Source organism: Heptranchias perlo, chromosome 17 (assembly GCF_035084215.1).
Source record: "Heptranchias perlo isolate sHepPer1 chromosome 17, sHepPer1.hap1, whole genome shotgun sequence".
Classification (NCBI taxonomy): domain Eukaryota; kingdom Metazoa; phylum Chordata; class Chondrichthyes; order Hexanchiformes; family Hexanchidae; genus Heptranchias; species Heptranchias perlo.
The window spans coordinates 47,708,442-47,722,882 of record NC_090341.1 but is presented as its reverse complement, the minus strand read 5'-3'; the positions used below and the strand labels follow the sequence as shown (position 1 = coordinate 47,722,882).

Sequence of the window (14,441 nt, the reverse complement as noted above, 5' to 3'; positions counted from 1 at the left end):
CCTTCTTTTAAGATGCTCTTTAAAACCTATCTCTTTGACCAAGCTTTTGGTCATCTGCCCTAATATCTCTATATGGCTCGGTGTCAAATTTTGTTTGAAAATGTTCCTGTGAAGCGCCTTGGGACGTTTTCCTACGTTAAAGGCACTATATTAATGCAAGTTGTTGTTGGCGGTGATCCCATGATGCTGCTCTTGCCTTTCTCCATAGTAAAGCTCACAGGGCTGGGAAGTATGTTTGGTGAGTTACTGTCGTGTGTCCCATAGTTAGCACGTGGAGAGCTGCAGTGTGCTATCGGTGGAGGGAATGGCTATTGAGTTCAGTGGCAGGGATGCGAACCAAGTTGTGTCGTCTTTGGTGTTGAGCTTTGAGTGTTTTGCTGCTGCACCCATCCAGGCGAACGGTAAGTATTTTAGCATTCTCCTGGCGAGCCTTTTTGGTGGTGGAGAGACATTGAGGGGTTGGGAGGTGGGTCACTGATCTCAGAGTGCTCTGCCTCTGTCCTGCTTTTGTAGCCATGGTGTTGATATAGCTGAACAATGGTGATCCCCAAGATGGGGATGGTGATGCTGTTGAAGGTCGGAGGGAAGATGGTTGTTTTGTTGGAGATGGTCATTGCTTGGAACTTGTGTGATAAGACTGTTACCTGCCATCCATCAGCCCAAACCTGGATGTCGCCCAAGTTCTGCTGTAAGCAAGCATGGGCTGCTTGACTGTTGGAGGAGTTGTGAATGAACCTGAACCTGAACCCAGTAGAATCATCAGCAAACAGCCTCACTCCTGACGTTATGATGAAAGGAAGACCATGGGCTGAGGAACGATGTCCTGAGGCTGTGATAATTGCCTTCCAAAACCCACGACCTTACCTAATGTGGCTCAGTTGGACGCAACTGCAACTTGTGCTGTTGTGTATCTCTTACTCCCCCCTCCAAAGGAAAGAAAGCAACTTAATCAAAACTAAAATTGGATCTAACTGTCCAAACAGAGAAACAACTGTCTTGGTCCAATTTCTGCTTCTTCTACCACCTCCTGTTTTCATTCTACTTCACCGAGTCCCCTCCTCATTCTCTCTCCCCGCGTTCAATGGGAGCTAGAAATTATCCCTGCTACTTTTAGGTTGGGAATTAATGGTTCATGAAGTAAAAGTACAACCTGTCAGATCGCACATTAATAACTTTTAATATGGTAATTGAGTTTGTGTCTTGTTAAACTTGTACATTTTCAAACTTGGCATCTAATGGCAAGCTTCTAAATTGAACGATAATAAATGTTTTGGCCTTGCTGATGATTCTGTTGTGTAACGTGTAGTGGAGCAGACCTAGATACATTGCGTCCATCCTGTATATTGAGCCTACTACAATGAGGTACATAGGTGTTTAGTTGCTTGCTTGATTACAAAAAACACAAAACCTCACTACAGTAAATGGGAGATAGTCACAGTTACTGAGGGAACGAGGAAAGGATCATGTATAATGTCTGATTATGTGGTATCATGCACAGGTAGCATCACCCACTTGAATTACCACACAACTCTTCTCAAAATAAGAATAAAATTGCATAATATCCTTGGTTCTCTCTTGCTACTATTCATGATTCAAGTGAAATATGCATCACAGATGTATACACGAAATATCTGGAGCATTGACAGGATGCTTCTGTGCAAACCCTGATGGAGGGATGTATAGAAATAATGTAAAATCTAAATGCATTTACCGGCACCATATATTTAGTGACAGATGAAGGATTAGAGTTTGCAGAGGACACTAAGTTAGGAGGCACATTAAGTTGTGTAGATGGAAGCAGAAAGTTACCAAGTGACTTAGACAGTCCAAGTGAGTGGGAAAAACTCTGGCACAGGGAGTTCAATGTGGGGAAGTGTGAGGTTTGTGGGGAGTGTTTGGACCTGAGAGAGACAAATCACAATATTTTCATAAAGGTGAGAGACTAGGAATAAGCAAAGGGAATTGGGTATCCAATCACACAAATCACTAAAAGCTGGTGTACAGGGGTGAAAAGTAATCAAAAAGGCATATGGAATGTCGGCATTTATCTCGGTGCAGGGGGAGACTTGAAATACAAAAGTGAGAGATGCTTCAGTTGTACAGAGCCTTGGTCAGACCCCATCTGGAGTACTTTGTTCAGTTCTGAGCACTGAACCTCAGGAAAGATATATTAGACTTGGAGATACAAGGCAGATTCAGCAGAATTACACCAGGGCTTAAAAGGGTTAAATTATGAGGACAGGTTGCATAAACTTGGCTTTTATTCCCTTGAATTTAGAAGGTTAAGGGTTGATCTAATAGAGCTGTTTAAAATGATAAATGGATTTGATAGGATAGATACAGTGAAGCTCTTTGTTCTAATGGGGGAAACCCAGAGGAGAGCATAATCTTAAAATTAGAGCTAGGTCAGGAGGGAAATCAGGAAGCAATTATTCACACAAAGGGTACTGGAAATGTGGAATTCTCTCCCCCAAAAGCTGTGGATGCTGGGTCAATTGAAATTTGCAAGACTTGATATCGATAGATTTTAGTTAGGTAAGGTATCAAAGGCGGAGTTAAGATACAGATCAGCCATGATCTTAATGAATGGTGGAACAAGCTGGAGGGGTGGAATGGCCCACTCCTTTTCCTACTAAACAAGCTGTAATGACTAAAGCTGTTGACTCACAGGGTGGAATGGCAGCCTTTTCAAGAAGTGACCTTTTATGGGAGATTGATTCATGATGGTTGTAAAAATGAGATTCCTGCTAAAAATGTTTTTTTTTTAAAAAAGTATTCTGGGGGGCTTTGTCCACATTTTCTTAACCGTAAAATCCAGTTCTCTTTTTGTGCTGCTATCCTTTACCAACTTTGTTGAGGATTACAATCCTAAATCTCTTGCTTGACAACCATTCCAGAATGCTCTCGAAGGCTGCAGCATAGAGTTATGGGGTATGAATCTAACGAACTGTTGATTTCCAATATATGACCAAGCAGTTACCCACTAGAAGCACAGGACAACACGACAGGACCAATTTAGATTAATTAAGTCTGAAGTTCCTATAGTTTTAATTGAGTCCTTTCACTTACTGTATGTGTGCTGGGCTAGTCCCACTTCAAAATAGCGTTCCCTTTGTAACTCTCGCTGGATAACCAGAAGGAATGGAAGCATTGGTGATGAGGCACATCTGGGTGAGCCGTGAGTGGAGGTCCAGAGATACTTGATGTGGAGATGCCGGTGATGGACTGGGCTGGACAAATGTAAGGAATCTTACAACACCAGGTTATAGTCCAGCAGTTTTATTTGAAAATCACAAGCTTTCGGAGGCTTTCTCCTTCGTCAGGTGAGTGTGGGATTCCATGGAAGGTACCGCATATATAGTCAGAGAACAATGCCTGGTGATTATTCTCTGACGGCCTGAAGGGATAGTAACGAAAGCTAAGTGATTTGAGAAGAAATTGTTGGTGGAAGAAGACTGACCCAAAAGATTTTGAATTTTGAAACATTTTTGAGCCAGGAGTGCTGGTTCTGATTTGCAATTCAGCAATGGACTGGGAAAAAAGTCTTGAATGTCTCAACACGGTACAGAAATTAAGCCTCTCTCTGCCTTGTTCAATCATAGTGAAGGATAATGACAGATTAACTCAGCAGGGATGCGATACACCCACGCACAACTTGGCTGGCTTATTCTCGTAAATTGACAAGATGATCTGGCAGCAATAGTGGTTACTTGAACTAGGTTTTTGTAGCCAGAAGGAATTAAAATGGAAAAGGTTCTATTCTTAGGGGTTGGGGAGAGTCTCTGGACATCTCTTTGGAGGAAAATGAAATGTTGTCCCTGCTGCTTCTCATTTTGCGCTGACCTAATGTGGCTCCATCTGACTATCTAACATTCTGACAGTAGCTTGTTCTAGTTTTATGGAAATGTAACTTGTAGGGCTTCCAGCAGAGGATAGGAAAAGGTTTGCGGTACTAACAAGATCAATAGAACTTTGCCTTGACCGAATGCTTAATTCTGGATTATGTGCCATTCTTAATGCAGGAAGTTGAGCTGAGTTCTCAGAACCAGTTAATGGCTTTATATTCTTTCATATGGTATTTTTGAGGGGTTTTCTTTTTTGCAGGGAAGGGAAAAGAAAAAATGAACACTGTGTCCTGTTTATTGACCGGGAGTGGGCCAAAAATGATGGACAACAAGATGGAAAAGAACTTGTGTTTTTTTTTTGGGAAGAAAGTCACGTGGTTACTCTGGGCACTGTGGATAAAATAACTTTTAATTTAAAAAAAAATTGTGACAGGCTAAGGCCAAAAATGTAGGACAACATCAAGGTTGAACATTATAAGAAATGAAGTAAATCAGGAAGCAATGATTATTAAAAGGTGTCCATTTTGGGGTTTTAAACGCTAAAGATTGTAGGAATGAAAGACTGGAGAAAGTAAGATTTCAGATCCTGGAAAAGAAAAAGTAGGAGACTCTGCTAAGTCTTGACTTCAATAGAGTGAGGATTCGGGGAGGAGGTCGAATATTTAGTCCAATGCATCTTCACTTTGGAAAGAATGAGGGGCGTTGATCAAAGAGGGAGAAGAAAAGATGAGAGAGTGGTTGAAGGCCAAAGGTGAGGGAATTTGCCCATCAGATGATCAAACAAGCTTTTTCTTGTACACTGTCAGGAGTACAAGAGAGTTAGAGGAGCTTCCCAGATGTGGCAGCAGTATTCATGTTTGGGTGGACTTGGACTTTACAGAAAATCAAGAGTTACTGAGGGAGAAATAAGTATTTGACACAAAAGAGGAAAGCAAACTTTCTGGAGTCAGCTTTAGCAATGGAAATGTGGATGTTTCACCTGAGGTCAGACGAGATGGTTAAGACGAAAAATTAATAGGTTGGGCAGCATCTGCTTAGACTTGCAAAAGACATGAAGAAACTATGGAGGTGAAATTGGTCTTTGGACAGTGGTGCAAAGCAGGTAAGGACGAGTCAGCAGTCCATTTTACACCCCACCCAACATTTCCTCTCTCTGCGCTACTGCCAAAGGCCGATTTCACCCCTTGTGTCTTTCAATAATTGAATGAAACAAGATTTTTACTGCTCCACTGAAGGCACGGAAGAGATGAAGATGCAATGTTTCAGTTTATGTGAGGACTGCAGGTAAATGCACAGAGTACATGCAATTTGAAGGGTGATACTGGAACGGTGCTTCCAGCAGCAAAAGGCCAAATAGAATTGGATGATGAATTGAGGAAGTCAAGACAGAACAGAGTGGGTGAGAGTCCTAAGTTACCAGTTATCATCAACCATAATGCAGATAGAATGATTTCAGAGGAAACTGGAACATAGTTTTTCTGGGTAACCTGTTTAAAAATGCACAATGCCAGATCCTGCCAAGGGCTTTTGAGACATGCAAAGAATTAATGGATGATTCATCAAAGTGTCCACGAGCAGAAATTGAAGGGTGGACCTGCTAATTCACGTTGTATGATGGGTATGGGGTTGTGTGGATGAAAATAATATGGGTAAAAAACCATTTTGATTTCCTTAAAAGGCGTGAAGTTTGTATTTAGAGTTCTTACCTGGTTCAGCTGCCTGTGATTTATATATCAGACTACAGTTAAAACATTGTTTCAACCTTTTTTTGTTGGAAAGAGGTGGTCCATTATCTTCAGCTGGTGACTGTCTTCTGGGCTCCTATTAATCACGTTGTATACTGACCACCAACGGTCAAGGATGACCCTCCCTCCAATCTGCTCCCCCCCCCCCCCCCTCCCAAAAGTCAGGACCTCTTGACCAATGTTCAACACCTCCCCATTGAACCTGAAATCTGAAGCAAAGCATGCAAACAACTGCCAAGGTGGTGTGCCTTGGTGTTTCAACTCTCCTTGGTGCCACACAGTTGAAACGCTCTTGTTTTAATGTCTGGCAGATTAAAACTCGTAAGATTCATTATTTGGATGAAAACTACATTGGGATTTAGAAAACGTCATTAGTTTCTTGATATAAAAATTATGAAATCTAATTACAACATGAAGAATCAGGGCCCATAGTACAGGGCAATATTGCAGGAAAGACATGAAAAGTGCTTTCTTCAGTCGTGTTTGTTTGGGACAGAGTTTGACTGTAGAACTCAAATTTGACCCATTGTCTTAATTTTCTCACCGGTCCGTTGAGTGTTCCAACCAAGTAATGATCTATTTTGAGCCACATTTTGCAGGACTTCTGCTCAACTCTTCCTTAGGATAGCTTGCTCAGGGCAGTGAGGAGGATCCCAGCCCATAATCACTACTATCCTGCCTGCTATTGATTTGAAAGCTGCAGCAGCAACGATGGCGTAACTTCCAGCTGAAGTAATTGGATAATAAGACTTGGCAAAATTAATCTGTCCCTTCTTTGTCAAGGTACTTGTTAAATGCAGTGAGGGCGTTGTCGACACGACCTACGTGACCCCAGCTATTTTTAAAGTCCTGCAACTGCAGGTGCTACACTTAATTACACTGTGGAGATTTCCCTTGTGTCCATCATTTCAATAAAGTATGGCTGTGAATGGAAAATCTCCAAGGGATGCGTAGTCCCTTGTCTCAAACACTTATTTTTAGCCCCGGTGATAAGTAATGAGGGTGGTAACAGGAAGCACAACATTGCATTTGTTTGGTTTAGTCCTTAATTAAGAAGTGATTCCCTGAAAACTTGTAACCTGCGCATTGGCCCTTAACAACATTCCCGTACTTTGTCTCTATTGGAAATGATGTCAGTACAGCCTCTGCTTTCGATTTCTCCCCCCTGCCCCCACCAAGATTGTGTGTTTTATCCCAAGATCTTCAAATACAATTGCAAAAAGCCAGAGATTAGAACACAGCAGGATGATGAATTTTCAAGCGTCAAAAGAATAACCGTTAACTTTAATTCAACACTATGCAGAACAGCCCAACAAAAACGTTTGGTTATGTTACAGGGTAGTTGCGTTTTATTTGAAGAGCCTTTTCAGGTCATGTTTCATGTTAGGCTTGTATGGTCATCTTTGTTGACCGAAAGTGGTGGTTTTGACATTGTGGCAGATGGGAGACTCTCAACACAGTGGGAAACCCATGCGATAGATTTCATAAGATGAGTACGTGGAAATATTTGTTTTAAAACTTTGGCAAGGGGTGGAAATTTTTGTGCTGCACATTGAGGGAAATCAGTGCTGCTGAATGAAACATTTGCCCCGTTTTGGCACCCCCAGTGGCAGCATCAAGCATTCTCGCACATTGGAAAAAGCTGTATCCAGAGTACAACTTCCTTTGGTCTGCCTCCAGGTACACCATGGGTCAGATGGAGACTCTGCCCCACAAATACCTTCCTCAGCAGACCACCTAATTACACTGGTGTGACCTCTTCCACACCAAGTGATAGTTTATGGGCAAATTCTTGCTGTGCTAGGAACCTGGTTGAGACTGCTGAAACTTATTTAAGGGAGGACCTTAAAAACCAAGCCGAGAGCGCCCCATTGTTCTGGGCTGGGTTTGATCCCTAGGCTCAAGTGTGATTACAGTTTACTAACCAGTTCCACACTGAAAGGATGTTTTTACTTTGTTGCATAAAGTTGTGTTTACACCTTCCTATGGATATGCAGATGAAAAAACAGTTTATTGCAGTTAGCTCTAGACAAATGTGTTGTAGAATTCAAATACTGAGCATCCAGTACATTAAAAACTGATCAATCACTTATCTATCTTCACAGCATTCGTTTTACTGCCGCCTGACCGAAGATAAGAAGTCTGAGAAATTCTTCAAGGTGTTTTATGATCGTATGAAGCTTGCACAGCAAGAGATCAAAGCTACAGTGACAGTAAATACCAGCGACCTTGGCAATAAAAAGAAAGACGATGAATCGTCAGAAAGGGACGTGCCTGTGCGAAGAAGAGGTAAGTGGCAAGCCTGAGATTGGTGTGTACTCTTATATATAAAAAATAATAACCCCTTGCCAGGCACAATGTAGGCTCATTATTTATTCTCATTAGCACTATTATCCTAAGAGTGGAACTTTAATTACTTCATATAATTGTGTTGAGAGTTGCTAATTGGCCTTAAGAAAGTAGTACCTAAATTTCCCTTTTAAGGCGCCAATGCGGTTTGCTCATATTGGTGCCGTTACTTCAGAGCTGATGAGCCAAAATCTTAAGTACGCTTGAGCAGATTTAAAAGCTGTCCCAGCTGTAATTAAACATCATAAAAATGTGAATAACTTCAGAGAAGTTAAGGAGAGCAAAAGGATGAGAGGTAAACGGGGTCGCACTCAATGAGTAGGAGTTGAAAGTAGACTTAATTTCTTGTGAAAGAAAAGTCAGTTCATTCTTGAGTTAGCATTTTCCTCACCAGTGGAATAAATTGGGATTCCAGTGAGTTTCAAAAGAATGGAAGCATTTTTCTTCAAGGCACCTTTTTCTTTCAACAAGCTTTGCTGTAAGTACATAGACACGTTTATATTTCAGCCTAAGTTCTGTGAGGTGGAGGTTTCCACCCTTCAGGGATGTTTGGCTGTCATCCTCAACATCTCTTGAGAAGTTTGGGCAGCTCTTGACCCAGATGAAACATGTAGACTAAAGTTTGTAATGGAGCAGTTCTAGAAATGTTTCCTCCGTAGCCGGACAATGTTAAATGGTTCCTTTCAAAGCAGTTGTACAGATTGCAGTGAAACACAAATACTGTACTGTAAATGCCAATATTGAAAGCAGTACTAGCATTTACACCACCTGCAATCATCTCCCTTAGGAGAGGGATTCCAAATAGGCAGAGTTATAGGTAGAAAGGATGGTTGATCAGCAACCTGTAACATCCATTAATTCCTACCGTGGTAGGATAATTTTGAAGATGCCATAATTTCAATGTCAGGTTACAGTCTTGGAGTAGAAGGAGGCATTTATTTTGCTTGTTCTGGGCCTTGTGTTTTGCAAGGTTGTTTCAGATAGGAAACAATAAAAAGGCGCACATTTTTATTTTTAATTTGTATTTATTTATTCCTTTTCCCACATATTTGGTCTCTACAAGAGCATGTTTTTTAGCACGGGAGTATTGAGGGATACATTTACCCTGTTTCTTTCTCTCTTGTTGGTTGTATTGGAAGGATAAGAATTTTGAAACACTTCAGAACTAATTTTTTTCCATGAAGTGATAGGAACCTGATTTGATTTCAAAATATTAATTTTAGAAACATAGATTGGAACAATAAAAATGTTTAGTCCACAGAGCCTGCTCCCTCCAAGCTAAACATGTACAATTGTGATAAATAAATATTGTCAAGTTAAATAAATGGAAGCCTTCCTAATCAAGGGAGCTGATTAATCACTAGTACAAATATATCTTTGAAACTCCCCCCAAAAAAAAAGGATATAGGGGCACTGGAGAAGGTGCAAAAGAAGATTTACAAGGATGATACCAGAACTGAGAGGTTACACCTATCAGGAAAGATTGAACAGGCTGGGGGTAACCTAATAAATCCAATAAGGAATTCAGCAGAAACTTTACCCAGAGAGTGGTTAAAATGTGGAACTTGCTACCACAAGGAGTAGTTGAGGCAACTACATAAATAAGTGGAATCCTTCCTAATCAAGGGAGCTGATAAACCACTAGTACAAATTTATCTCTGAAACTCCCAAAGGATGTCAATTTGGCTTTACATTGCTCAGAGTTGTGTGCTCAAAGTTGCTGACTCGGAGAAGGACCTGGAAGTTATAGTGCCTGATTCAATGAAGGTCCATGACCAGTGTTGCAAGACTATTGTGAAATCAGATAGGGTGTTTGAACGTATTGCTAATTCAATATAAAATGAGAAACACTAGCCTTATACAAGGCCCTTGTCAGCTCACATCTAGAATACTGTGTCCACTTTTGGTCCCCTCACATGGTGGGAATATTGAGGCTCTGGAAAAGGTTTAGAGGTGGGCTACTCGATTGATAGCTTCTTTAAGGGCCCATAGTTATCAGGACAGGCTTCGATACCTGGGGCTCTTTACTCAAGGAAATTGTAGACTTCAAAGAGATATGTTTAAAATAATGAAGGGATTAGACTCTGTCCATATGGATAGACTATTTGAGCTAGATGGGTTAGGGAGGACCAGATAACATGATTATAAGTTATGAGAGCATAGAACTAGGTTAGATACCAGGAGGTACTTTTTCCCACCGAGAGTCGTCAACCTTTGGAATAAGTTGTCTGCATGTGTCGGGAGTACTGATTCATTGCAAGGATTCAAAAAGGAGCTAGATATGTTCCTGCCCGTGGCAAATATCTCCATGTGTGGAAAGTAGACAGATCATGGAGATGATCTGGCCTTCGTGGGTCGGGAGGAATTTCCTGAAGTTTCTTCCTAAATTGGCCTAATGGTTTCCCCCCTCTTTTTATGCCTCTTGCCTGATTGTGGCAGGTGGGGGTGGCGGTGATGATGTGTCTAAGTTATACCATGCCGGGACGGGACAGGCTTGATCAACCAGCTGGTCTTTTCCTGTCCGAGGAAAAGGTGTAGGACATTCAGCTCTTCGAGCCTGTTCTGCCATTCAATTAAATCATTGCTGATCTGTACCTCAGAACTCCCATTTATACCCGCCTTAGATCCATATCCCTTGACACACTTACCTAACAAAATCTATCAATCTCAGTCTTGAAAATTTCATGATGTGGAGATGCCGGTGATGGACTGGGGTTGACAATTGTAAACAATTTTACAACACCAAGTTATAGTCCAGCAATTTTATTTGAAATTCACAAGCTTTCGGAGGCTTCCTCCTTCCTCAGGTGAACACAACATTCACCTGAGGAAGGAGGAAGCCTCCGAAAGCTTGTGAATTTCAAATAAAATTGTTGGACTATAACTTGGTGTTGTAAAATTGTTTACAATTGAAAATTTCAGGTGACCCCCAGTATCCACAGCCTTTTGGGGGAGCAAGTTCCAGATTTCCACTACCCTTTGTGTGGAAAAAGTGCTTCCTGATTTCACTCCTAAATGGGCTAGCCCTCATTTCAAGATAATGCCCCCTTGTTTTTTATCTCCCCACCAGAGGAAGTAGTTCTCTATATCTATCCTATTGAATCTCTTTATAATTTTATAAACCTGTCCTCACAATTTAACCCTTTAAGTGATGCAGTTTGGAAGGAAGAATGAAGAGGGACAATATAAACTAAATGGTACCATTTTAAAGGGGATGCAGGAACAGAGAAATCTGGGGTTCACACAAACCCGTCTTTGAAGGTGGCAGGACAAATTGATATGGTCGTTCTTTTTATTAAAAAAAAAGCATGTGGGATCCTGGGCTTTATAAATAGAGGCATAGAGTACAAAAGCAATGAGTTGTTATGACCTGGAATGCACTGCCTGAAAGGGTGGTGGAAGCAGATTCAATAATAGCTGATGTCCGTTTTTGTATGTTTGTAATCCTATATAGTGTATTCCACAGATGACATTTATATAGTCACAAAGCAACCCGCACCATGGTTTCAGAGGATAATTAAGCAAAATCCCTTTCATAACCAGATATAATCTAGACCTTTCTTTAATGGGCTAACTGACATAGAATTTGCTGCTTTTAATGGGTGGCCATCCAGCAGGAGGAACATTTTTCTTCTAATTACTAGTCTCTCACAGGGCTTGCCTATTTTTGTATGTCATTTAGTCCAGCAGTCACATTCAAAGTTAACAAATCTTATAAGCATGTTAACAGTGCCCTTCAGCATGTTAAAGGTCTGGAGCAGATCTCAATCTTTTCTCCACTAAGAATCATTCTGCTGCAGGTACAAAAAATAATCAAAAAGGCTAATGGAATGTTGGCCTTTATCTTGAGGGGGCTGGAATACAAAAGTGAGGAAGTGATGCTACAATTGTACAGAGCCTTGGTCAGGCCCCATCTGGAGGACTACTTTCAGTGTTGGGAACCGCACTTCTCCAAAGATATATCGGCCTTGGAGGAGGTACAGCATAGATCCAGAACGATACCAGGACTTAAAGGGTTTTAAATCATGAGGCCAGGTTGCATAAACTAGGCTTTTATTCCCTTTAGTTTAGAAGGTTGAGGGGTAATCTAATCGAGGATCGAGGTCTTTAAAACGATTAAGGGATTCGATGGGGTAAATACAGAGAAGCTATTTCCTCTGGTGGGGGAGTCCCTAAAAAGGGAATCTTAAAATTAGAGCCTGGCCCTTTCGGAATGAAATTAGGACGCACTTTTTTACACAAAGGGTAGTGGGAAACTGGAGCTCTTCTTTCTCTGCCCCCACCCCCCCCCCAAAAAAAAGGCTGTGAATGCTGGGACAATTGAAATTTTCAAGACTGAGATCGATAGACAAGGATATCATGGAATATGGATCAAAGGCGAGCAAATGGGGTTGAGGTACAAGTCAGCCATGATCTAACTGAATGGCGGAACAGGCTCAAGGGGCCGAATGGCCTTACTCCAATGATTCCTATCCTTTTAAGTCAGCATTGCGGTTCCTGTAATTATTTTCGGGAAGCGTGGTTAAAGGGGAGATTGCTTCTGACTAATCAACTGTTTCTGGTATTAAAATGTAGCCAAAGAACCTTCGGCGCAGATTAGTGATGAAGTACGAGATCAGCTGCTGGAGGCCTCTGCTGCTACACGGAAAGCCTACAACACCTTTCGGAGGGAAGCTGACCCAGAGGACCACTTTTCTGCTGCAGATGGCAACCAAGCGTCTGGAGAGAAGAACAAGGACGATGGGGAGATGAGCGCCGTGATTGCCATCATGCAACCAATCCTTCGGTTCTTGCAGCTGCTCTGCGAAAACCATAACCGAGATCTTCAGGTACAATATATACCAATGCATACCTTCGTATCTTGAATAATTGATTTCATTTCAAGTCCACGTGGCCTATTGAAAATGTACACCGTTATGATGTCACCAAAGTTGAGATCTGTCCTGTGGTTTTAATCCCAAGATGTCGGCCTCCATCCTGGCTAGAATCATGGCATGGTAAATGGGATATTGGTTTGAAATGCCAACTGATGTAGCTAGGTGTTAGTAGTTGCATTTGATTGAATAACATCATAGTGGAGGTAGTTCTGTACCTGCTGACATGAAGATGTTGTACATTTGATCCATGTTGAAGATGGCTAGCTGTCATGCTTTTATTAGATCAGTTATGCCCTTTGACTTGTGCAGCAGCTGAGCATAGATGGCATGTGTGTCAAAATGTGAGGAACTTGCTGGGTTCTGTGTCAAAAGTGTCCATTCTTAAAAAATTTCCTGCAATTAATATAATCACACAAATTCATTGTCAGTTGCGATTATGACTGTTGATGTTGAATGACAGGAAGTCTAACATAATAGAAAATATTCTAGAGCTGATTAATTTCACAGTTAATTCAAGTTAGCACTTTTAGGGAGAAAACTGTTCTTACCGCAATGATATAGAGAGTTTTGAGTACAGAGTTTGAATTATGAACTTAAACGTACCATAAAATTGCATGCCCACTGAGATAACAATAACGCATTTTTGCCCATGCAAAATTTATCAGTTTCTGCCTCGTTGGTTATGGCGCACACAGGGTTTTTGCAAGTTATACATAGAATATATTTTATGGTCTGGCTACTTTTTGCACCTTAGGGCAGGGCAGAGAAATGCATAGTTGAGGGAGGCCCAAGTCTGCAGAGTTTGATTGCTGCTATTGTACTGGGATGGGAATCCATCTAACTGGTTTCAAATACTTTAAATAACCTATCAATGAATCAAGCCATTCCATTCAGTTCAAGCATCCTATGTAATTGACAATCCATTCAACTAATGTAGTTATGAGGTGTACTGTTTCTAATGTCCTTTATTCTAATATATCTCCAATGGATTATGAATATGGATTATTTTATTCTAGTCAGAAATAGTCTGAAGCCGTCGAGATACTGGGCTAGGTAAGGATGCTGTCATGGCATTTCACCATGTAATAGTGAGCGACCATGATTTGGGATCAATTTAATATTTAGAGTTAGAACAGGATAAGCATCCTGTTCTAATACATTTAGTAAACATACTGTTTCTACTGAGTACTGATCATTTATGTGTTTGATATAAAATAATGTTTTTCTATTGGATTATGGCCTGAGCTACAGTTTGATTGTGTATATTCTTACACCTATCAAAGATGAGATCATCATTTGTGATCTATTCCATTAAATTGTAATACAATGGCAAGGGTTTACTGTTTTCTGAGACTCGCTACATTTACCCAAATATTGGGCAGCTAAAGACATACTTTGGTCCGTAATGACCGTGAGATGCACTTAAGAGAGTGGTCGGTAACATTAAGGAGAATATCTAGCATAGAAACCCCAAAAAAGAGTCACCCACCCCTGTGAAGTATTTATAGAACTAATTTAAGCAGTTCTGCATTATTGGATCAAAGGCTAGTCCTTGGTAAATGAAAGGAGTTCATCTTTGAATCCTAGCCAGGGAACAAAATAATCAACAAAGCATTGTACAGAGA

General features: G+C 41.0%; 1 protein-coding gene across 6 annotated transcripts in view; it reads left to right on the top strand.

The window, feature by feature from the left end:
• Window positions 1–14,441, top strand: part of itpr1b (inositol 1,4,5-trisphosphate receptor, type 1b) — a 439,399-nt gene that overhangs the window by 292,657 nt on the left and 132,301 nt on the right. For all 6 annotated transcript variants that reach the window (XM_067998943.1, XM_067998947.1, XM_067998944.1 and 3 more), the window contains 2 exons: window positions 7,696–7,879; window positions 12,515–12,768. In XM_067998943.1, the coding sequence (XP_067855044.1) occupies window positions 7,696–7,879; window positions 12,515–12,768 (438 nt within the window). The remainder of the gene's footprint in view (window positions 1–7,695; window positions 7,880–12,514; window positions 12,769–14,441) is intronic.